We start from the raw sequence: 23,258 nt of genomic DNA on the forward strand, positions 1-23,258 counted from the left end.
GATCCTTATAATTTTGGATTAAAGTCCCTTTAATATGCAAATATAACTTACAAATATTTTCACCTATTCAGTGTTTTTTTCTTGGAGGGGATGGTTACTGGGGAATAAACCCAGGAATGCTTTATCACTGAGTTACCACTATATTCCAAATTTATTTACCTCACTAAGTTGCCCAGGCTAGTCCCAAACTTTTGATCCTCCTGCCTCAGGCTCTGAGGACCTAGGATTAGAGGTGTGCTACACTCCTGGCTCTTTTTCACTTCCTTAATGGTATCCTTTGAAGCACTGAAATTTTTATGTTTTTTTAAATGCTTTTTTAGTTGACAATGGAGCTTTATTTTTTATTTATTTATATATAGTGCTGAGAATCAAACCAATGCCTCACACATGGCTAGGCAGGTGCTCTACCACTGAGCTACAATCCCAGCCCTTTTATGTTTATTTTTTTGTATTGAGGACTGAACCCAGGGATGCTTTACCACTGAGCAAATTCCAAGTCCTTTTTTAATTTTGTGACAGGAGCTCACTAAATTGTTGAGGCTGGTCTTAACCTTGTGATCCTCCTGCCTCAGCCCCCTATTCGCTAGAATTACAGGCATACACCACCATGTCTGGCTATAAAGTTTTTAATTTTGATAAGGTCCAAAAATGTCCATTTCCTTCTGTTGCTTGAGCTCTTGGTGACCTATCTAAGATGTCCCTGTACAACCCAAGGTCTTGAGGACTTACAACTGTTTTCTTCCAAGAGTTACATAGTTTGAGCTTTTATATACTTGGGGGTCTGTGACCCATTTTGAGTTCATTTTTCACGTTGTATATGGAAGAAGTCCAAATTCATTCTTTTGCCTGTGAATAACCCAGTTGTCTCAGCACCATATGTTAAGAAGACTATTCTTAGCTTGGCATGGTGGTGTACACCTGTAATCCCAGTGGCTTGGGAAGCTAAGGCAGGAAAATTACAAGTTCAAGGACAACCTTAGCAAGATCCTGTCTGAGAAGAAGAGAAAAGAAAAGAAAAGAGAAAATCAATTGACAATAAATGTAAGAATTTGCTTCTGGATTCCCCCTCTACTCCATTACTCTATACTTCTATCTTCCTGATAATACCACACTGCTTTGATTACTGTCTTTCTGAGTAAGTTTTGAAATCTGGAAGAGTAAGTGCCCCAACTTTGTTCTTCTTTATCAAGTTTGTTTTAGCGATATAGGGTCCCTTATGCTTCCACATGAATTTTTTTTTCAGCTATAGATGGACACAATATCATTCATTCACTCATTCATTTGGTGCTGAGGATCAAACCCAGGGTCTCACACTTGCTAGGCAAGTGCTCTACCACTGAGCTACAACTCAGCCCCTTCCACATGAATTTTAAGAGCAGTGCACATGGTCATACAAAAAAAGCAGCTAAGATTTTCATAGGGATTAAAATGAATCTGTAGGTCAATTTAAGGAGTACTGACATTTTAACAGTATTAAGACTTCCAACTCATGATCACAGAATGTGTTTCCATTTCCTTAGGTCTTCTTTAATTTCTTGCAGTTTTGGTAGTTTTCAGTGTCTAATACTTCTCTGGTTAACTTTATTTCTATTTTGTTCTTCTTGATGCTGCTAATAAATGAAAATTTATTCTTAGTTTCATTTCCAAATTATTCATTGCTAGTGTATAAAAACAATTGCTTTTTTCTTTCTTTCTTTCTTTTTTGTAGTTGTAGATGGACAGAATGCCTTTATTTTATTTGTTTATTTTTAAAAATATATTTATTTATTTTTTGTAGTTGTACACAATCACTTTATCTTATTTATTATATTTTTATGTGGTGTTGGGGATCGAACCCAGGACCTTGCACATGCAAAGCAAGCGCTCTACCACTGAGCCACACTCCCAGCCCTTATTTGTTTATTTTTATGTGGTGCTAAGGATCAAACCCAGTGCCTCACACATGCCAGGCAAGCACTCTGTCACTGAGCCCCAGCCCCAACCTGAAACAATTGGTTTTTGTACATTGATTTTATATCCTGCAATCTTTCTAAACTTACTATTTCTAACAGTTTTTTTTGTGTGTGTTCCTTATGATTTTCTTTCTTTTTTTTTTAGAGAGAGAGAAAGAATTTTTTTTTAATATTTATTTTTTAGTTTTTAGCAGATACAACATCTTTGTTTGTATGTAGTGCTGAGGATCGAACCCGGGCCGCACGCATGCCAGGAGAGCGCGCTACCGTTTGAGCCACATCCCAGCCCCCCTATGATTTTCTATATAAGACACCATGTCATTCACAAACAGAGAAAGTTTTATTTCTTTGTTTCTAACATGGATGCATTCTATTTCCTTTTCTTGCTCAATTCCCCTGGCTAGGACCTCCTGCATAATGTTCAAAAAAGTGATGAGAGCAGACATTGTCTTATCTTGATCTTAGAGGGAGAGCTTTTAGTCTCTCATCATTAATTATGATGTTCACTGTGGGGTTTTTATAGATATTCTTTGTTAAGGTGAGGAAGTTCCTTCCTTCCTGTCTGTCCATCTATCAATCATCTAACTAGACAGGTATTCATTAGGTTGCCCAGGCTGGACTTGAACTTGTGTTCCTCCTGCCTTAGCATCCTGAGTAACTGGGAATATAGTCACATACCACCCACCTTGCCTGGCTGAGAAATTCCCTTCTATTCCTAGTTTGTTGATTTTTTTTTTTTTTAATCACAAAAGGGTTCTGAATTGTTCCCAACTCCTTTTCCACATTTATTGAGATGATCATGTGTTTTTTGTCCTTTGTTCTATGAATAGTGTATTATGTTGATTTTTGCCTATTGAAAAAACTTGCATTCCTGGGACAATTCCTACTTGGTTATGTTGTATGAGACTTTTTATATGTGGATGAATTTAATTTGCTAATATTTTGTTGAAGGTGTTCCCACTTAAATTCATAAAAAAATATTAATCTGTAGTTTTCTTTAGGTATCCTTTTTTCAGTTTAGGAAACGCTGCCCTTATGAGTTGGAAAGTTCTGTCTCCATCTATTTTGGGAAATTTGTGAAGGACTGACATTAATTATTTAACTGTTCAGTAGAATTCACCAACAAAGCCACATAGGTCTGGCCTTTTTTTCAGAGATGATTTTTAATTACTAACTCCATCTCTTTACTAGTTATAGATCTATTCAGATTTTCTATTTTCCTGATTCAGGAAAAGCAATTTGTTGATTACTGTATCTTTGGTAGCTAGTCATCTTTCTGTCATATCACTACATTTTACTTTTATCCACAGAACTTATCATCACTTGCTATCTTTTTAGTTCACTTTTTTAAAAAATGTTTTGAATCCAACTATTCTCTTTTCAATGTGAGCTCTATGAAGGACAGGCTTTGTTCCAGTCTATTCTAGGTAACCCCAACACCTAGAACAGTGCCTGCCACACGGCAGGTACCTAGTGAGAATTTATTAAATAAGCATATGTACCTATGAGCAACCCTGGAAGAAGAAAGTCAAGGGAGCTCCTGTCTAATGGCTATTTGCTCTGTAATAAGAAAGGAAGTCATCTGCTTAAAGAGGAAGAGGAGTCGGCAGATACTTAAAAAGAATGATTATGCTTAAAAGAATGGCTACTTTAATTAATCACTGCAAAAAAAGGGAAAGCAAGGTTATAAGAGAACTGCAAAAGGATCATAATGCTGAAGCTAACTGAAGCAAGTAATCATGAATGTATGTTAACATTAATCGGCCCTATTAATCATTTTCTTCATAAATACTTAAAAGAAAGCAGACCAGTTCATCTATGAATTTGTTTGATTAAAAAAAAACTGGCTGTATAAGAACAAATGGTCATATCTAAAATGGATAAGGAGAGAAGTATCAGCATACACCTGTAATCCTAGCAACTTGGGAGGCTGAATCAGGAGGATCACAAGTTTGAGGAAAGCCTCAGCAACTTACCAAGACACTGTCTCAAAATAATAAATAAATAAATAAATAAATAAATAAATAAATAAATAAATAAATAAATAAATAAATGGGCTGGGGATGTATCTCAGTGGTAGAGCACCCCTGGGTTTAATCTCCCAGTACCACAAAAAAGAAAAAGAAGAGGGGGGAAAAAAGATGCTGGACAGAGAGAAAGCAGCTAATGGGTTCAAAATTGGAAGAAGATTAAAAGATAAAGGGAAAGAAGTTGAACGAATCAGATCAAATGATAACAGGATGTCAATAGAAAACAAGATGTCTAAATCACAGTGTGGTAATAGAGCAGTCAGAGGTGGTGAAAATGTCCAGGGTGTAAGTGGGAGCAAAGGTGTGAGGTTCAGTGGAGGAGATTATCAGAACTGAGGAAGTCAAGAAATTGCATGGCCACAGTGTTAAGACTGCAGACCCTGAAATCACCCATGAGATGACCAATAAGTCTAGTACCAAACCATCTGACCCATGGAGAGAATAGTCATGACCAGGAAGTTAGGTGATAGCTGCAATTAGGAAAGGAGGGTAACAGAATTAATGACATAAGCCTTAGAGTTAAATATCTTCCTTGCTTTTTCTTTTTAACTTTTATTTTAACCAAGAGATTCATGATATAAAATTGTAGAAGTAGCAAGTTGGAAAACAAGAAGTAAAATAACCAGGGTGACTAGCGTAGGCAGATTTCTAAATTAACCCTCAGTAACTCTCATCCTTGTATAATGGCTTCCCCTCTGAGTGTGGGTGGAGCCTGTAAACATGATAAGCTATTCAAAGCCCTCTGAGTATGTTACATTACATAAGGTGAAAAGGAGACTACACTGGTGGACCTGGTCTGGTCTGGCCAGACTTTTCGCTGGGGGCTGGGGCTGGGGCTCAAGCGGTAAAACGCTCGCCTGGCATGCGCAGGGCACAGGGTTCCATCCTCAGTACCACATAAAATAAAAATAAAGATGTTGTGCCCACCGAAAACAGAAAAATAAATATTAAAAAATTCTCTCTCTCTCTTTTCTCTCTTTAAAAAAAAAAAAAAAAAAAAGAGCATTTCGCTGATGGGCTGCAGAAGAGGAAATCTGAGAGACGAACTCCAGACTGAAAGAGAGTGAATGTTCATACTATACACTGCCTATGGAAGCCACATGGCAGGGGAGGCCTCTGAGAGCTGAGAGTCATTCTCTCAGCACCACAGCTGCAGGGAAAGTAATTCCCTCAACAATCAGTGGAGCCAGCTAGAAGATCTGCAAGCCCCAGACAGTAAACCACAGCCTCAGGGGCACCCTGATTGCAGCTCAGTGAGACCTGGTACAGAGACAGAATTCGGTCATGCCACACCTGGCATTCTGACCTACTGAAATCAAGATGGTAAATTTTCTTTGTTTTAAGCCACTAAATCTCTAGGAACTTGTTATGCAGCAATAGAACATTCAAGCAGCGAGCCCAGTCCCAGCTGACCACAGATAATCCTGGTCGACGCATGTGGTCCCTCCATAATCAGCAGTATTCCTTTCCACTCTCAACAGGGTCCAGTTCACATGGTAAGTTACCTGGTTCTCTTAACAATTTCACATCCCAACCGCTCAATATGCAAGTGGGCAGGAGAGCATTAACAGCCACACCTGCAAGGGGGCAGAGGAGTAGAGCTCTTAGAGGGGGCCAAAGTTCAGCTCATCCCAAGGAGCTTGAGATGAGGATGACTGGAGGAAGCTCAAACCAAGCTTGGAACTGGGAACACTGGTGCCCACAGGACAGAGAAGCCAGGCAGCTGCCCCAACATGGCCTGACGAGGCAGAACAGGAACCCAGCCTTAGCAGTTTCTGTGAGGAGAGATGAGTAGCGGGCAAAAGGACCAGAGTGCCATCAATGACTTAAAAAAAAAAAACAGACCAACTTCACAGATTTTGGGTTTAATTTGTGTGGGGGGGGTGGGGGTGTGTGTGTGTGTGCGTGTGTGCGCACTCTTTCTGTCCTACCTCCTGCTTGCTACAAGTGGAGACACTGTCTTATCTTAAAAAAAAAAAGAATCCTCCTTCCCAGTTTTGTGCTATGTTCAAAGTAGTTATTTAATTGTGACGCATGACAATTTAAACTGGACAGAAGTGCAGTGACAGCACACCTTTTTCTTACTGAATATATATTATCTTTTATAATTTGAGAGATGCGAGGAGACAGATGCTAGTTACAAGAAAGTTAAACATCCCCTCTGAAAAGAGAAGTCAACAATCTTAGCTATGCCAGGCCCATAACAACATGATTTTACACTCTCACTCATTAAATGATTTAAATTATGTCATCACCAACTCCCCCCAAAACTACACTGGACATAAATGAGATGCTCGTTAACATTTATTTTAAAAATTAAGCATTAATATTTGTTTAACAGAGCACTTCCTCATTTACAGTGGATTCTGAAGAATGGGATAAGTACCATGGTTCAGAGGTGGAGCCTGCCATCTGCTGGGAGGAAAGGTGAAATTTTTCTATCATCAACCAGTCAATTATATAACTACCTCCACTAAGGCACTATGCTAACAGACTGCCTGTGTTACAAGTGTCTTTTTATAAATAAACAGGCACACATACACACTTCCTAAACGGAACAACTAAACAGAATCAGACTTATCTTGGTAGAGAGGTCTGATGGAAGACAAGGTCAGGGAAGGAGTAGCAGGCTTGTGTCTCAGGCCCTCCTTAAGAATTTCAGTTTGGGGGTGCTGAGCGCTCGCCTACCACCTGTGAGGCCCTGGGTTCAAACCTCAGCACCACATAAAATAAAATAAAGGTATTGTGTCCAACTACAACTAAAAAATAAATATTAAAAACAAAAACCTGTAAGATAAAACAAGAAGAATTATGTCAGTTTGGGAAGAGGAAAAAGATGGAAAATGGCAATGACTGTGCCAACGGCGAGGGCTTAATGTGACTCAACTGTACACCTACAAAAGGTTAAAGGGTAAATGCTGTGTTATGTATATTTCACCACAATGAAAACAAAGAAAGAACCAGGGAGAATGAGCGAGGAGAGAGGAGGGTGAGGGAAGAAAGAAAGACTGGTTGAAAGGAAATCAGCAGAGTTTTTCCAGACCAAGGAAAATGAAGAGTAGGGTTAAAGATCAATTAACAGGAATTTAAAGCAAAAACAAAAACAAAACTGTATCCAAAATATTTTACTTGAAAAATCTTTCCCCAAATCAAAATCACTTAAAGAAATAAAAATCCTAGAGAATACCAGGATTAGTTGTTTTAATAAAGGTCTTTTTTAAAAGTATAATTTGTATAAAAAATGAAAACCTCTGTGGCTAAATTAACCACTGACATGGGAACCCCGGGCTCAGATGACAGGGTCTCTTCCTGTGTGTCGCAGGCTGTGTTTCCCAAACACACTGTGGCAGGAAGTAACTGCAGCAGTTTCTGGCACCACACAGGCGCCCCTATAATATGACTGCCTCATGGGATGAGGTCCAGGCCTCTTCCCCTGCTTTGGGCTGGCCCTTGACACCCCTGGAAACCAGAGGGCACAGTGGGAATGGCACTAAACACCTTCTGGGGAGGCAAGAAAGGCTTGGCAGCTCTGCCCAGGGCTCTGGCACCACTTGCTCTCTCCCCTAAAACACAGCCACCAGGCTGTAAGAAGCACACACCAGGTGAAGAGGCCACACATGGTCAGCTCCAGGCCACCCCTCTAGCTGAGCTTGGCCTTCTCACCATACCATGGCAGGCAGTCAGTGGACATGGCAGTGAAGAAACCTCTGGTCCCTCGAGTCACTCCCACCCCACCCACCCCATGTTTTAGTGATCCCAGCCGAGGCCCCAGACAGCATGAACAGTCACACCAACCCCTCTATCCTGTCCAAATTTCTGATACCACATCCATGGGTGTAATCAAAAGTTGGTATATTATGTCACTAATTTTGGGTGGCTTATGATGCAGCAAGAGAACCCACAACCTGTCATCTGCCTAATTCCTGGCTGCAGTCTTGGGTGGGGATAAGTGAAATGGGATTAGAGGCTCCTCCAAAACCCAAGAAGAACTGCTATTAGAAATGGTGTTAGAAATAGATGTTCACTGGACAAACCCTCTGGACTTGCTGTCTTCATCTCCTTTCCTTCTTTAACCCACTTTAGTCAGGTTTTTGTCTTGACTGGTCCGTGAAAGCTGTTCTGAAGGCAACAATCCCCACAATGTTCAACAAAGTGCCAGTCTGTCTTCCTAGTTACTATCAGCAGCATGTGACACAGCTAAAGGCTTTCTCCTCAAAACACTTCCTTCCCATGTTTTCCAAACTCTATACTTTCCTGGTCTTCACCCCCGTCCCTGGGCCCCAGGTTCTCTTTCAGATCTCATCATGTTAGAGAACTTAGCTCTTAGTCCTCTCCTCTTTTTTCTTCACTCATTCACTTATCATCCAGTCTCCTGGCTTTAAATATATGCCAATGACCCCCAAATTTATATTTCTATCTCAGACTTTTCTCTTGAACTCTAGACTCATACACAATGGCCTACTCAACAACTCCCTACAGACATCTACTAGCAACTTAAATTCAACATGGTCAAAACTGAACCCTTGATCTTAAGAACTAAGCGCACTCTATCCACAGCCCTTCCCATCTCAGCCAATGGCAATTTCACACTTCTAGCTGTTTAAATCTCAAGTGTCTCCCTTGACTCCTCTCATATACTCCAGCCATATCCTACTCATTATGCTGATTTATAAAACACATCCTAAGTCAACCCTTTTTACAACCTCTTTTGCCTCTACCCTATGGTGTTTTAATTGCAATAGTCATTTCTCCTAAATGATGTCTCTTCTCCTTCTGTTTACTCATTTTTAAAATTTTTAGTTGTAGATGAACCTTTATTATATTTATTTATGTGGTGCTGAGGCTCAAACTTAGTGCCCCATGCATGCTAGGCAACCGCTCTGCCACTGAGCCACAATCCCAGCCCTGCTGTTTACTTTTTATGTGGCATCAAATTGATAATTTAAAAACATAAGTCAAATCGTGTTACTCTTTTACTCAAAATGTTATGAAGAGTCCACATTTTATGAGCAGAAGTCTCTTTACAATGGCCAACAAGGCCTTCTTAACATTCTGACCTCCTCTCCCACAATCCTCCCCTGTTTAGTCCACTCAGGCCTTATTGGAGCCTTTTTTTTTTTTTTTTTTTTTTTTAGTTGCAATTGGACACAATACCTTTATTTTTGTTGTTTTATTTTATTTTATTTTTTTAATGTGATGCTGAGGATCAAGATCAAACCCAGCACCTTGCACATGCTAGGAGAGCGCTCTACCACTGAGTCACATCCTCAGCCCCTTAATGGATTCTTTTTTTTTTTTTTTTTTTTAAATCTTTATTTTATTTTTATGTGGTGCTGAGGATCGAACCCAGTGCCTCACGCATGCCAGGCAAGCATGCTACTACTTGAGCCACATCCCCAGCCCCCCCTTAATGGATTCTTTACCTGGCCCAGACCCTGATGCTGAACACTCCTGCTCTTTCCCAATGTCTCCTGGCAGACATCTACATCTGTGCTCAAGCATCACTTTCCCAACAAGGCCTATATGACTTCTGTACTGAATTTATAATCTCCTCATTACGTACTCCTGATTTTTCTTCCCCGTTTCTTGTTCATATCAGAGTCTGAAGTAGATTGGCAGAGGAACTCCACTCCATTCATTAGGTATCCAGCCTCATTTCATTAAGGGTTCCTGTCCCTGTTCCTGTTCCTGTTCTTTGGAGACCTTTCCATTGGGCCGACAGATATCAGCAGCAGGAGGATAAAGACAGAGAGGATGGAGAAGGTGCAGCTGCTTGGCTGAGAAGAAATATGTATGTCACTTCCAAATAAATTCCTCTGGTGAGACCCAGTCACGTGGTCCCTATCTGGCTGTAAGAAAGATAGATTATATAATCTTGCATATATCCAGAAAGAAAAGGAAATATGGATCTTAGTGAGCACTTCAATCACCAAGTATCTTTTTGCTCCCTTTTTTATGCTTAAAGCACATTCAACACTTCCCACCACACCATACATGCTCCAAAAGAATACCTGTGGTCATTCAGTTGGCGTATCCAGACTATCTGGACACAGCAGTCTCTTCATCAGGATCGCATGCCAATACCTTTCATGTAACCCATGAACTTCAAGGGTAAGTGACTTGCACTTCTTTTCTCACTCTCTATACATGATGGTAGAACAGGAGTTTCTCCCTCACCCAGGATCTTCCTTGGCCCAGTGGACTCTGCCACACCCTCCTTTGGGGTGATATGACCTCCTCAACACACCAATGCACCTGCCACAGAAAGTTTTGGGTTTTCTCACAGCTGTTGTACAGTTCAAAAGTCAAATCAAGTCAGCCCAGACACATGGATTCTGCGCTAATATAATTCCCTCAGTCACTTAATAGGCCTTTGATCTACTTGTTTCCCATCAGTTCCATGTGCCAGTAACCACACAGTTCTTTCCTGGACACAATTCTCAAGCCTGATTTATTTCTTTGCCTCCACGCCTCTTGCTTTCAATTGACAAAAGCCACCTGGAGGCCTTATGAAATAGGTCCCAACTTTGGCTGCACAACAGAATCACTTGGGGAACTTTGAAAACCCGACTGTCTAGGTTTTCTGGACAAAGTTTTCCAGGACATCCTTACTTAAAGTCTTTCGCAACTCATCTCTTACTCCCTAGGGTCTAGAAGTAGCGTGTTCTTCCTCTCACTGCCCAAGTGTCAGAACTTTCTCTATTCCCTTTCATTTTTCGCTGGCATACTAGTCAATCTTTCCTAAGCTGTCTCTTTCTCTTGAGACCTTACTTAACATTAACAGATTCTGATCCTTTCCAACATCTAACCTCGGCTCAGACGGTGCAGTTACGGTCCATGTTATCATAGATGACAACTTTACCAAATTGGTTATCACAGCATAATATGGGTTTCTGTCTTTCTCATCAATGTGCCACCTGATTGCTAAGCCAATGCAATGAATTTTAAGGTTTTAACAGAACTCCATTTCTAATATTATTGTAGAAACAACTAAAACTTAGTGACTTAACACCAAAGTTTTTATCATTCCCCCTCCTGGTCAAGCAAGTTGGCAGGTATTCTTCCCTACCAGTAATTCAAGGACCCAGTTTTCTTTTGTTTCATGCCTTCAATCTCCCCTGGGGCAATGGAATTCTCCATCTAAAGTATCAAAGAGGGTAGAAAAGGCACCTGGTAGTAACTGTCTAATTCTGAGAAGACACATATCACCCTGTTTGCATTTCGCTAGTGAGAACTATTCACATGGCCCTACTTAGATAAGGGGGGTAGGCTGAGAAAAGTAGCCTAGATGCCCAGAAAGTGTAGGAAATAGTAGTGTTAGCAAGCCATAGTGGTCTCCTTCATATTCTTTAAAACTTAAGCTCCAAAATGGAGAAATCTTTGAGGGGTTCATTCACAGATATATCCCTGTTTCTATTAGATTGCCTGGCACACAGAAGGTCAAAAAAATACCTTTTAAATGAATGCAAAGATGGATGGATAAACAGAATGAATCTCAAATTCAGTGCCAGATGCCACTTTTGGAATAAAAACAAACTAACTGAATTGAGGGTTAAAAGAATATTAAAAATTATACACCATAGTTACTTACATAAAACATTAAACAGAACCTTTTGGAAAAATCAGAATAAATTCCCAGGTACCAAAAACTACAAAGATCACATCTATAATGTAAATTCATACACAAGCTGGTTAAACACACCGAATTCATCTGTTGTGAACACAGAGTCACAGTCACTCAAAATATTAGTACAGACAACACAATGGACAACCTTCAAAGAAATTACCATTAAACTGATCACTCATCTTTTTGTTAGATGGACATTTCTTCACCCAGACTCAAATTCACCCACATCTTCCTCAAAGAGCTGTACTGTTTACACAGAGTCTTAATTTTGAAAACAGTTACATAAAGACACACATACTGCCAGTACACACCCACCATACACAATGTACACATCCACTGAAATTCAGAACTGATACGTATCTGGTATCAGCTTCAAAACTATGCCTGATGATAAGAGCAGATTTTTCATAGAGTAGTACTCAGTTGCTTACCTTTAAACAAAGGTAAAATATCCCCTTTTGAAAGGGTTACATATTGGCTAAAAGAGCAAGTTCAAACTAAGAAGAATAAGAAATTCCTCATTCTCCTCACCCCAACATCTGAATGGGAACTGTCAGTAGAAACTCACCAGTGAACCCAATCACTGTGAAACTCAATAGAGCAAAAAGCTACCTTAGCATCAAAGAATTAGACTCTAAACAAATAAACAGTGAGAAAACATGCACACATCACTTAACACTGTGAATACTTCTACTTCACGAAAGGAAAAAGGAAAAAGTTGAAAATCTGAGTCTTCTTACTCAATGAATAAAAAAAATACTGGAGTTCACCTCCCCTTTATTTTTTTAAAGACTTAAAAAATGACCCTTCAATCAAAAAAAAAAAAAAAAAAAAAAGTGTTAGATTTCATAACACACACAAGACCCAGGGCAGGGTGTTCAGTTTAACAACATTTTATAGTTAATTATTATGAAAAGTCTATCTAATTAAAAAAAAAAAAAAAACCTCACTAACACTTTGTCAGAGATGCAAGAAACAGACTTAAGTATACAAGTGGATTGAAGTTTATTTAACTTTTTTTCTTTAGCTAATCCCTGTTATAAGCTTATCTGCTTTTTCTTGGTTGAGTTTTAAGAAGACTAAAGTGGGACTAGGGGGTGGTTATTAAGGCTTTTTAATACCAGAAATTCAAATATTAAAGTAGGATAACCAGGGTTAAGAACAGAGATCCAGAATTTTATTTCTGACATACTATTTTCTCTTAGCAAACCAACAAAAACCAACCAACAAAAACTAAAGAAAAGGTTTTAAAACAAAAACTTGAGCAACTTTATGGAAAGATAAGGATGACATTTTCAAAACCCGAGAAACAAGTTGACAATACACACGTTACATGATTTATGAATACCTCAGGGAAAAAAAGATATCAACCTCCACCCAAATACTGCTATTTTGAAAACAAAGGCACATGTGGCATGGCATTGATTATAAAGTACAATATTTCCCCCAACACAGGAAACCCCAAATGTAACTCCTTTATTTATGTCACTTGCTTTATAACATGGAAACCCTTCCAAAGTGAAGAAAATTTGCTTGAAAAGAGAACTTTAAGCCTACTAAAAGCTCAAATGAATAAGCACTGGGGAAACACCCTATGTTTAATTTTAAATGCAGAAGAAACTTCTTCACTTTGGAAAGGGAGCATTGTAACATTTAATTTTACTGAATAAAAAGGACCATTTCAAATGTAATAATATCTCCAACTCCTGGGAACGCTTTAAATTTCTGCTTTTAAAATCAAGTGAGGGAGCACAACATTTCTGCGACCCAGTATCACCGTGGAGATACTTCACTATGCCATCCCCTCATCCAGTAGGGCATCGTTTAGGATGCTGGCCCAGGTATCACTACAAGTGACAAGATTCCTGGTCTGGGGCACAAACTGAAAGACAAGGCAGTTACCCAAGAGGAATGCTCCTTCATCTGGTGCTGGTTGCTGTGCGGGCCGCTGGCATGGCCACGCCAGAAGCAGTTCTGGCAGAGCTGGTAGTTGTGGCACTGCTGGCATCGGTAGCGGAAGCCCATCATGCTCTCGCAGCGGCAGTAGGAGCACTCCACAGGATGGAAGACTTTTGGCCGGTCAGACATGGAGCAGGGAAGGGAGAACAAGGACAAAGACACAGTTCACCTGGAGAACAGTCGATACAGAGGAAAAGCAAACCTAATAGAAAAGCCAACCTCAAACCAAACTTAGAACCAAAAAATCTCAACTGTCTGCTTTTTGTCAATATAGTTCGAAGGAATGACAAAGTTTATACTAAAAATTAAAAGCACACAATGTGGTATAGTACCTCCAGACAGTATCAGTGTAGGCAATATATATAATTCTAAGTAAAAATTTGGGTTAATATGAAATATATAGGTATACTGGTATTAATGAATGCATTCTGATACTTTTGGTTGAACATATATATGTTTCTATGATGTTCTTCTATTCTCTTCTAAGCCAGTCAAGAGCCAGTGCTCACTTATACTGGTAGAATAGGTGGGCAGGGAGGAAAGTGAGAACCAGGGAGGAAGATCCAGTACACTGATTAGTTACTGATAAGATAATGACTGTTCATGACAATACCTGATGAAAGTATTATTTTGCTAAAGTGCGCCACATAATAGTTATCTTCTTGTATACTATATACTTGGATTCAGAACCCAGTACAAAAACTGCACCTTTAGGTTAAGCTAATAAATATTTATCCTTTTGAATAGTTAATTTCAATACACAGCAAGCAAAGGGCCCAAACCAAAAACAAAAACAAAAAAAAAAAAAAGCTAGAAATACCATACATTTGTAATTTGCTTGCCACCATAAAAATTAATGGCAACCCTAGGTACATGTATGATTGCACGAATGGTGTGACCCTACTTTGTGTACAATCAGAGAAGTGAGAAATTGTGCTCTATTTGTGTACAATGAATCAAAGAACATTCTGCAGTCATGTATAGCTGATTAGAATAAATAAGAAAAATTTTAAAAACTTAATGACATATTGAAAATGTTAATGTAATGGGAAGGATGATTTATTCCTAGATATTTCAGTGGTTTCATAATACTCTGTCCCAAAGAAAAGTAATATCACTAACCACATAAGAATACAATCAGGGGTTGGGGCTGGGGCTCAGTGGTAGAGAGCTTGCCTCGAATATGTGAGGTACTGTGTTCTATCCTCAGTACCACATAAAAATATTTTAAACAAAATAAAGACATTGTGTCCATGTATAACTAAAAAAAAATTTTTGAAAAAAAAAGAATGCAATCAATACATAATATACCACACAAAATCATAACAAAATATTCAATATGGATAATAATACATCTTGACAAAAGAGGTTCCTTCTACTTCTCATAACAGACACAAAAATGATGTTTATGAAAATGAATTTGATATGAAATTGCTAAATCACTTAAGGCAAAAGCAAGCATTGCTCCTCAAAAAAACAATAATACTCTGGCAATTTAACAATTTAAATCTCGATTCGAAATCCTATTAAAGAGGTTAGCTGTTTTCATCTAGTCAAGAGATTCTGGTCACCGGGCACAGTGGCACACACCTGTAATCCCAGAAGCTCCGGAGGCTTAGGCAGGAGGATCGCAAATCCAAAGCCAGTATAACTACTAAGCAAGACCCTATATCTAAATAAAATATTAAAAAGGGCTGGGAATGTGGCTCAGTGATTAAGTGCCCCTGGGTTCAATCCCCGGTACCAAAACAAAAGATTCTGGTACTCTAAGAAAATACTCCTGAATCTGAGACATAAGTGAACTAAAGCTATTGTTGAGCAAAAGCCAAGAAGATAGAAAAAAAAGTATGCACAGAAGGGACAGGTATGAATACAAGGTATGTATAGACAGGTATGGATAGAAGGGACAGAGTATGAGAAGGTGGTGGCGGAGGGCAGGGGGAGGTGGGGGGGTAGGCTGTTTTTTAGTGGCTTCTCAGCTCCTCCTCAGTCTTTTTTGTGGAATGGAGAAAGCCAGACAAGAGCCTGAAGAGAAGGGAGGCTGCACAGAAAGCTTCAGCCTTCCCTTTAATAAATCCCAACAACCTAAATGTAAACTGATGGTGATATCAGAAAACATTAAGAATTTGTAAGAAAGTAGTATTATTTCAATACAAAAGCAAAGATTCAAGTCACGTGACTGAGAAAACACTGAGGGGACACTCAGGTAGATGGTGAGGAACAATGGCAGCTGTGCCACCTAGTGCAACATTGCATCTTAGCGATTTTCTTCAAATTATTCAAAAGTAATTACAGTTTAAGTGGTTGATAATGTAAAAATCCATCTCTTTAGAGCTACGATTTTGCTAAATTAAAGAGGAAACAAAAAGGAAGTCACGGCAAAAATCAGGCCAGCTCAAGGGTCAACCATCCTCTGTGATCTCAGGATGAAAAGGCCCAGTCTAAAGCACCAAGTCTCAGGACCTGGTACTATTACTTCTTGAAATCCAAGCTGAGTACTGAGTCTCTCCCTCAGAAAACTATTCCTCTTTTGAATGCTAAAACCACAAGTTCAAATGATGGTGTGCCAGCAAATGTCAATTATGATTTTCATTAACAGCCAAGGATACTGTACATAATCAGTTCCTTATTCCCTACAGCACAAAAAAAAAACTGAACAATAAATTTTCCACTCACCATTCTCGACATGGGCAAGCCTGTGCATGAGAGGTAGCCAAACAAGGCACTGTGGGGGAGGGTCTGCCATCATTGTGTCTAAAAACATATTTAGCATTATCTTTTTCTGTAAAGAGAAGAAAAACAAATATACTTCATATCTTTCAAATATCTCTAAACTCCAAGATTAAGTTAACAAGATTCTCCTAAATAACCATTAGTAATTTGCATGTGACACTGTTTAACAAAGTAATATTCTGCACTACTAAAGTCGTATTACCACTATACTACACATGACTACTATATAAAATGTATTTCCACATGCAGTATTTGAGTCTTGTAACAACTGTATCAGATAAACAGATCAGGTGTTACTATCTTCCTTTGACAGACGAGAAAATAAAGAAGCAAAGCATTTAAATGACTGGTAATGGTCCTACCCAAATCAGACACAGAGCTAAGACTAGAACTGCAAGTCCTTCCAATCACTATTTTTGCTGTCCAGTGGGGGAGACAGACATCCCACACCCAACATGAATGTCTGGTTGCCTCCATAACTCGAGCATTCCTAACAGTGCCTGGTACTCAACAGGCACTTGATAAGTAATTGTTGGATAAATAAATAATAAAGTGAGAAGCAAATACTCTTAGATATCATTTAACAACTTTCTCATTTACAGGTGAGAAACAGAAGCTCAGTGCAGTTACATAACTTGACAGTCACAGAGACAGTTATAACAGGAATGAGACCAGAACCTAAATACCACATGCCCATCACAGCACTCCCGCCAGCTCCCTCGCAAGGCTGAACTTTTCTTTCTAACTTTATTTCTCTCCAACGGTAATCTTCCATTGTATGTGCAACACTGACATAATTATGTCTCACATAGAAAAAGAAAATCAGAAAACAGTCCAGAAGGACAGGATAGAATTATATGATATAGACAGAATAAATTCTCAACAATATTTCAAGTTCATGAATTTTTTTTTCTTGTTTTTTTGGTTTTGTTTTTCCTTCAAGCCACAAATTTTCCAGCTCCAAAGGAAAAGGAAAAAGGAGCTGAGATCAGTGCCATGCGCTCAACACAGGGTTCGTTCTGATAACCTGAACACACAGCCCCACTTCAAACTCTACTCTGAGAAGAGCACAGACAAAAGGCAACACAGTAGATGCTGCACAGCCTAAAGCCCTGTCCATGCCCTGGCCCACCACATTGGGTCAAAAGGACCCCAGAATTTCATTTCTCACTTACTTCCTAGTAATTGTGCTCTCAGCCTACCAACAGGCTGTTAAAAATGGATGTTCAGCAATATAAGCTTAAAATAATTTCCTCTAGAGGGAAAAAAAACAGAAAAGATAAAATTGGTTTGAGCCACTTCATTGCAAAATGACTTGGATATTTATCTCTAATATATTTAACATACACTGAAAGGAAGGAATGAAGGCACCAGGGGGCTTAGGACAGAGAATACTAGGACTGCAGCTGGGCCCACCATGATACCCTGCCCACAATGGTCCCTTAGCAAGCCAAATGCAAGGCCACACATACTCACTCCCACATCATTTGGCAACTGTGAGAATCCTGACTCCAGAACTTACTGAGGATAACTTTGAAAGAAGCTAGGAAGTAGGGCTTGGGAAAGGGAGGCAAAGCAGAAGGCAGAGCAGGAAAGAAGTGCTGCTAGAAACCTAGAAAAGATTTAGCAAGCTGAGGGGAAGTCAGATCCAGGGATGAGTGGAGCTGATGGGTGGGGACTGAGATGCATGCAGACTGAGAGGGCAGTGGGGAGCCACATTCCCAGGACCCCTCAATACCAGTGTGCGCCCAATGCCAGGTGAGAGAAAGGCCCACCCAACCGGGCCTCAAAATGGTGTCCCGAGTGTTTTCCATATCAGTATTCAAATTTCTACTCTTTTTCTTTATTTGAGGTGGGTGGGGGGCAGTGCTTCAAAACTCATACATATTAGCCAGGTGCTCTATCTACTACTGACCTACAACCCTGCTCCCAAGTTTCTGCTGTTTCTGAGACTCTGGTGGAATACAGGAATGATGAGATGAACACCAGAATGCCACCCAACACCTGAATGGAGGACCAGATAGGGAAAATACCCCAAACCACAGACACGGGAAAAACCAACAAACCAAAATGAAACCAAAGTGTCTCTTTGAAATAACTGAGAAAAAGATACTACCAAGGATTTTTTTTTCCAGCTAGTAAGAGGCAGAAGGCTAAAATTAAACTGGATCTTACCCTTTATTATAAATCTAGTTTAATATTTCTCTCTTTTTTATTATTATTTATTTATTAATATTTATTGTTTAGTTTTTGGCAGACACAACATCTTTGTATGTGGTGCTGAGGATCGAACCTCAGACCGCATGCATGTCAGGCAAGCACGCTACCGCTTGAGCCACATCCCCCCTAATATTTCTCTTTATGTTTGTTAAAATTACATTTTTTACAAACCCATTTATAATTCTAATGCTACTTTCTCTAAAAAGTAGTTTAATTTTTTGAAGAGTTTATAAACCACAGAGTTCTTGGGACTGGGATTGTAGCTCAGGGGCAGAGCACTTGCCTAGCTCGTGTAAGGCCTGGGTTTGAACCTTAGCACAACATGAAAATAAATGAAATAAAATAAAGGTATTATGTCCCATCTACAACTTAAAAAAAATAAAAGCAGAACTGTTTAAAAAAAAAAAAAACTTCAATCTGTGTGTGTTGTTGCAATCCCAGTGACTCAGGAGGCTGAGAAAAGAGGACAGCCTCAAGGACACCCTCAGTAACTCAGCGAGGCCCTCAGCAATATAGTGAGACCCTGTCTCAAAGTAAAAACAAACAAACAAACAAAAAAGCTGGGGATGTAGCTCAGTGGTAAAGTGCCCCTAGGTAAAATCCCTAGCACTGAAAATAAAAAATAAATAAAACCTTCAAAATGAAAAAAAAAATCTCATCTTGTCTACATCCCTCAGGATACATATTTCTACATAATTATCAACACAGAGTAGATATAAAGATATCAACTAGTTTTCACTCAACAATTTATTAAGTATCTTGTTTTGTAAAAGGCCTTCATTTCTAATCAATTTAATAGTTGCCTGATACACTAAGGAAAAACACCATGATTAATTTATGCTTTCCTCTGTAAAACATTGAGGCTGTTTCTATCCTTCTACCTGGTCTCATGTTTTTTCATAGAAATGTATGTTTTTATGTGTTGTACCTTGTTATTCTGATCCTTGATGCTGGCAATTATTATTCTATATTCCATTCCCATTTCCCTTCCTCCAACTCCCACTATCTCTTCCTTTTCTAAAATGGGGGCGGAACCATCCCTTTAAAAATTATAAATCTAGTATTACTAAAATAACATTAAGAACTAAATTAAGGGGCTGAGGCTGTAGCTCAGTGGTAAAGTGTTTGCCTCACATGTGTGAGGCACTGGGTACAATCTTTAGCACCACATAAAAATAAATAAAGATACTGTGTTCATCTACAACGAAATAAGTATTTTTTTAAAAAAGAATTAAGTTAAATAACTTAGCAACAGCTTATCATTGCTATAATCGCCAAATTCATTTTCAATAAAAATTTCTATTTCCTGATGTACAACATGTAAATATTTTCTATTCACTGCCCTATCACTTAAGCATATATGACATATTTGAAAGTTTTCAAATTAAAACATTCTTATACAAACTTCTGTGTAGAGTTGTAGTACGACTTTTTCCTGGTAAGGAAAAACCTACACTAGAGTTATAGAACTGGTATTGTGGGCCACCTTTCAGTTACTATTGGACATTGAATTTGCCCATATCACGGATTTATTTTGGACTTTGAAAATACAAGTGTTTTTTTTTTTCAAATATTTATTTTTTGTGTGGTAGTTGGACACAATACCTTTATTTTATTTATTTATTTATTTTTATGTGGTGCTGAGGATCGAACCCAGGACCTCACATGTGCAAGGTGAGTGCTCTACCGCTGAGCCACAACCCCAGACCCAATACAAGTGATTTTTTAATGACCCAACAATATGATGGTGCTGTGTTTTTTCGGGGGGGGGGGGGCGTGAACTCCAGGGCACGCGACCTCTTGAGCCATATCCCCAGCCCTATTTTATATTTTATTTAGAGACAGGGTCTCACTGAGTTACTTAGTGCTTCACTTTTTGCTGAGGCTGGCTTTGAACTTGCCATCCTCCTTGTCACTGGGATTACAGGTGTGCGCCACCACACTGCTGAGCTTTTTTATAAGAGATTTTTTATTAATTATAGCTGAAAGAAATATTGTAAAAGCTCTTTTAAGAATTCTGAAATACTGTATTTCCCTATTTGCAATGACTATTACATCTGAGAACACCATGGCATAATATGGATAAAAATAAGGTTGCATGTACTTTAAACTTTCAGTTAGAAATCAAGCCAAAAATACTAATATGAAAATACTAATCTTGTTTCATACATGATTTAAAATCATTATTCAACTAATCCAGCAAAAACTTAGTAAGCACTGTTCATTTTATAAGCATTCTGTCATCACTGGGATGTAAAGCTGGAGCCAGGTCTCTCCCTCAGGACATCCCTAAACTATGTACATGCCTCCAAGTGCAGAAGGGGTACAAGTCATCCCACACTGAAAGACTCAGAGCACTAAGAGGAGGGGATATCTTAGCTTGGATCTGAAACATGAGGCCTTGATGAAGGGGAGAAGGTCAGGGGTTTGTAGGCCTTTCGTTTTCATTGAGCACTAACAGCATAAACAAAGACAAGAAGTGTGACTACCTGATCAAAATGCAGCTACTCCAAACAAGAGAAATGAAAATCACTGAGATAACATTTCTCATCTATCAGATTGGCCACCATTCACAAGTGTAAGAACATGAGTGCTGGCAGGTACCTGTGGAGTGGCTGCAAGCAGCACAGCAGTGGAGGAACCTGTGGTCTGAAGAGGGGTAAGGACAGTTCAGGCTGGGGCAGGGGCACCAGGAATGAAGGCTGGGGTAGGGTGACAAGAACCACCATGTCACACCAGGAACCTTATCCAGCAGGCAATAATGACTTAATAAATTTTTTAAAGAAAAAAAAGAGACAACAACAGAGCTATATTGTATTAAAATAGTGATTTAAATTCAAATTTGCTTATGATTAAAAGAAATAATAAGACAAAAGCAGTATCTGAGCATCAGAGTCCTCTTCTTTAGAATACCACTGAGCCACATAGGGATCAGGAACCCAAGTCCTTTAGCTCGCTTATTTATTTATTTATATATTTATTTATTTACTTACTTACTTACTTATTTATTTTTTGGTGGTGCTAGGGATCCCTTGGCTTTTTGAGTAACAAGGTTTTCTGCTTTCCCTGAAGACTAGAGAACCACAAGGCAGAAGGGCAGAAAGGACTCCAGAAGGGGAGTATCTGCTGGGTTGTGCCACCAGCAAAAATACCAGAGAAGGAACAAGGCCAACAGCTTCCACCACCTGGAAGCCTCCCTCCCTGCCCGTGGCCTTTAGGCAGGGACACATAACCAAATACATCAGGGCTTACATTCGTCTCATAAGCAGTAACTGAGAGGGGTCTTTCCTACAGCATGCAGGTAGCAAGCACTGCTGACAAAAATGCTTCTCAAAAAAGAAAATTAGCCGGGCATGGTGGCACATGCCTGTAATCCCAGCAAATTGAGAGGCTGAGGCAGGAGGATCACAAGTTCGAGTCTAACATTGCCAATTTAGTGAGGCATTAAGCAACTCAGCAAGACCCTGTCTCAAAATTAAAAATAAAAAGGACAGGGAATGTGGTTCAATTGCTTCTGTGGGATCAATCCCTGGCACCAAAAAAAGGAAAAAGAAATCATAGAGTCACCTGTTATTTCTAAGGATTCGTTTAGTAAGACATTCCTCACCATAGATCAAATTAAAACAAAATTCAATTCTGTTCAATCTAATTAGTGCCAGTGAGAAAGTCCTCATTATAGTAGATCTGACCATAATAAAACCCATTCTGTATACTGCATTCCATCCAACCTAAGATGCACTTGTAGGATCACTTATAAGATACATTATATTTTTTCAACCATTAGTAAAGAAAAACACTCAATTAAACTAACTCAATGGCTTAATTAACTGTGCTACTTCATGTGGTGTGAATCCATCACACATCCTCTGGATGAACTGAATTTCTTTCATCTATTCAGAGGGATTAGGCAGTTTTGTCTACCTTCAGATGCACTGTTTGGTTTGACAAGAAATTATTTAGGTCATATCTCAGTAATTAAAATAATATAGTTTCATCAATTTGGGTGAAATCCTTCTTTTAAAAAAGATCTGGAAACACCTGCTGTTGCTTTGCAAGAAAATATGAAATTCCTTTAATGACGAATATCTGTTTGACCAACACCAAATATATTCCCCTCTCCTCCATGTTCATTCCTTTCTCTGTTTACACAAACTATTTTTTATTGCCAGATCACAGTATATTCTTAAGAACACGTGAAATGACAACACATATCAAAAATGGACCTGACTCAGATGAAGTGACAATCTGATTGGCTATGATCAACTTCACACATATGCAGGAAATGACAACCTGTCAGACCACTGCCTACCAAGTGCCACTTATGATGCCACTGGCTACATGAGGTATCTCAAACCTGCCTCTGAATCACTGAAACCAGTGGGACTAGTCCACATCAGTTTATGGAAGATGAAGGGTCACTAATGAATGCTTTAAGAAACTCCTTAATTAGAATATCTGTGAAATAACACAGATACCCACATACTCATGCCAGGGAATTCCTACCAAACTTTCTTCAATGTCCAGAGAAGCAAAGTGAGGATGTCCAGAAAATGTCTCAAAGTGAGAACAAAAGTTATTTTGGCACATAGCCAAAGAGAACAGGTTGGTCAAAGTGTAATCAGAAGATATTTCCAGATAGAAGATAGTCTTGTTTTTCTAAAAATCAACCAGCAATAATATAATCCCATCTCTACCTCTTCCCACTTCCTCTGTGAATCAAGAAGAGTGTGGCACAGC

General features: G+C 39.0%; 1 protein-coding gene across 1 annotated transcript in view; it reads right to left on the reverse strand.

The window, feature by feature from the left end:
* The window catches only part of Dtnb (dystrobrevin beta), a 227,110-nt gene that overhangs the window by 121,924 nt on the left and 81,928 nt on the right, over positions 1 to 23,258 (reverse strand). Inside the window, exons 7-8 of the mRNA XM_076833871.2 lie at positions 16,245 to 16,350; positions 13,512 to 13,678 (exon numbers count right to left, since the gene is read on the reverse strand). Coding sequence (XP_076689986.2) covers positions 13,512 to 13,678; positions 16,245 to 16,350 — 273 coding nt within the window. The remainder of the gene's footprint in view (positions 1 to 13,511; positions 13,679 to 16,244; positions 16,351 to 23,258) is intronic.

The sequence above is a fragment of the Callospermophilus lateralis genome, chromosome 14, assembly GCF_048772815.1.
Source record: "Callospermophilus lateralis isolate mCalLat2 chromosome 14, mCalLat2.hap1, whole genome shotgun sequence".
NCBI classification, from domain to species: domain Eukaryota; kingdom Metazoa; phylum Chordata; class Mammalia; order Rodentia; family Sciuridae; genus Callospermophilus; species Callospermophilus lateralis.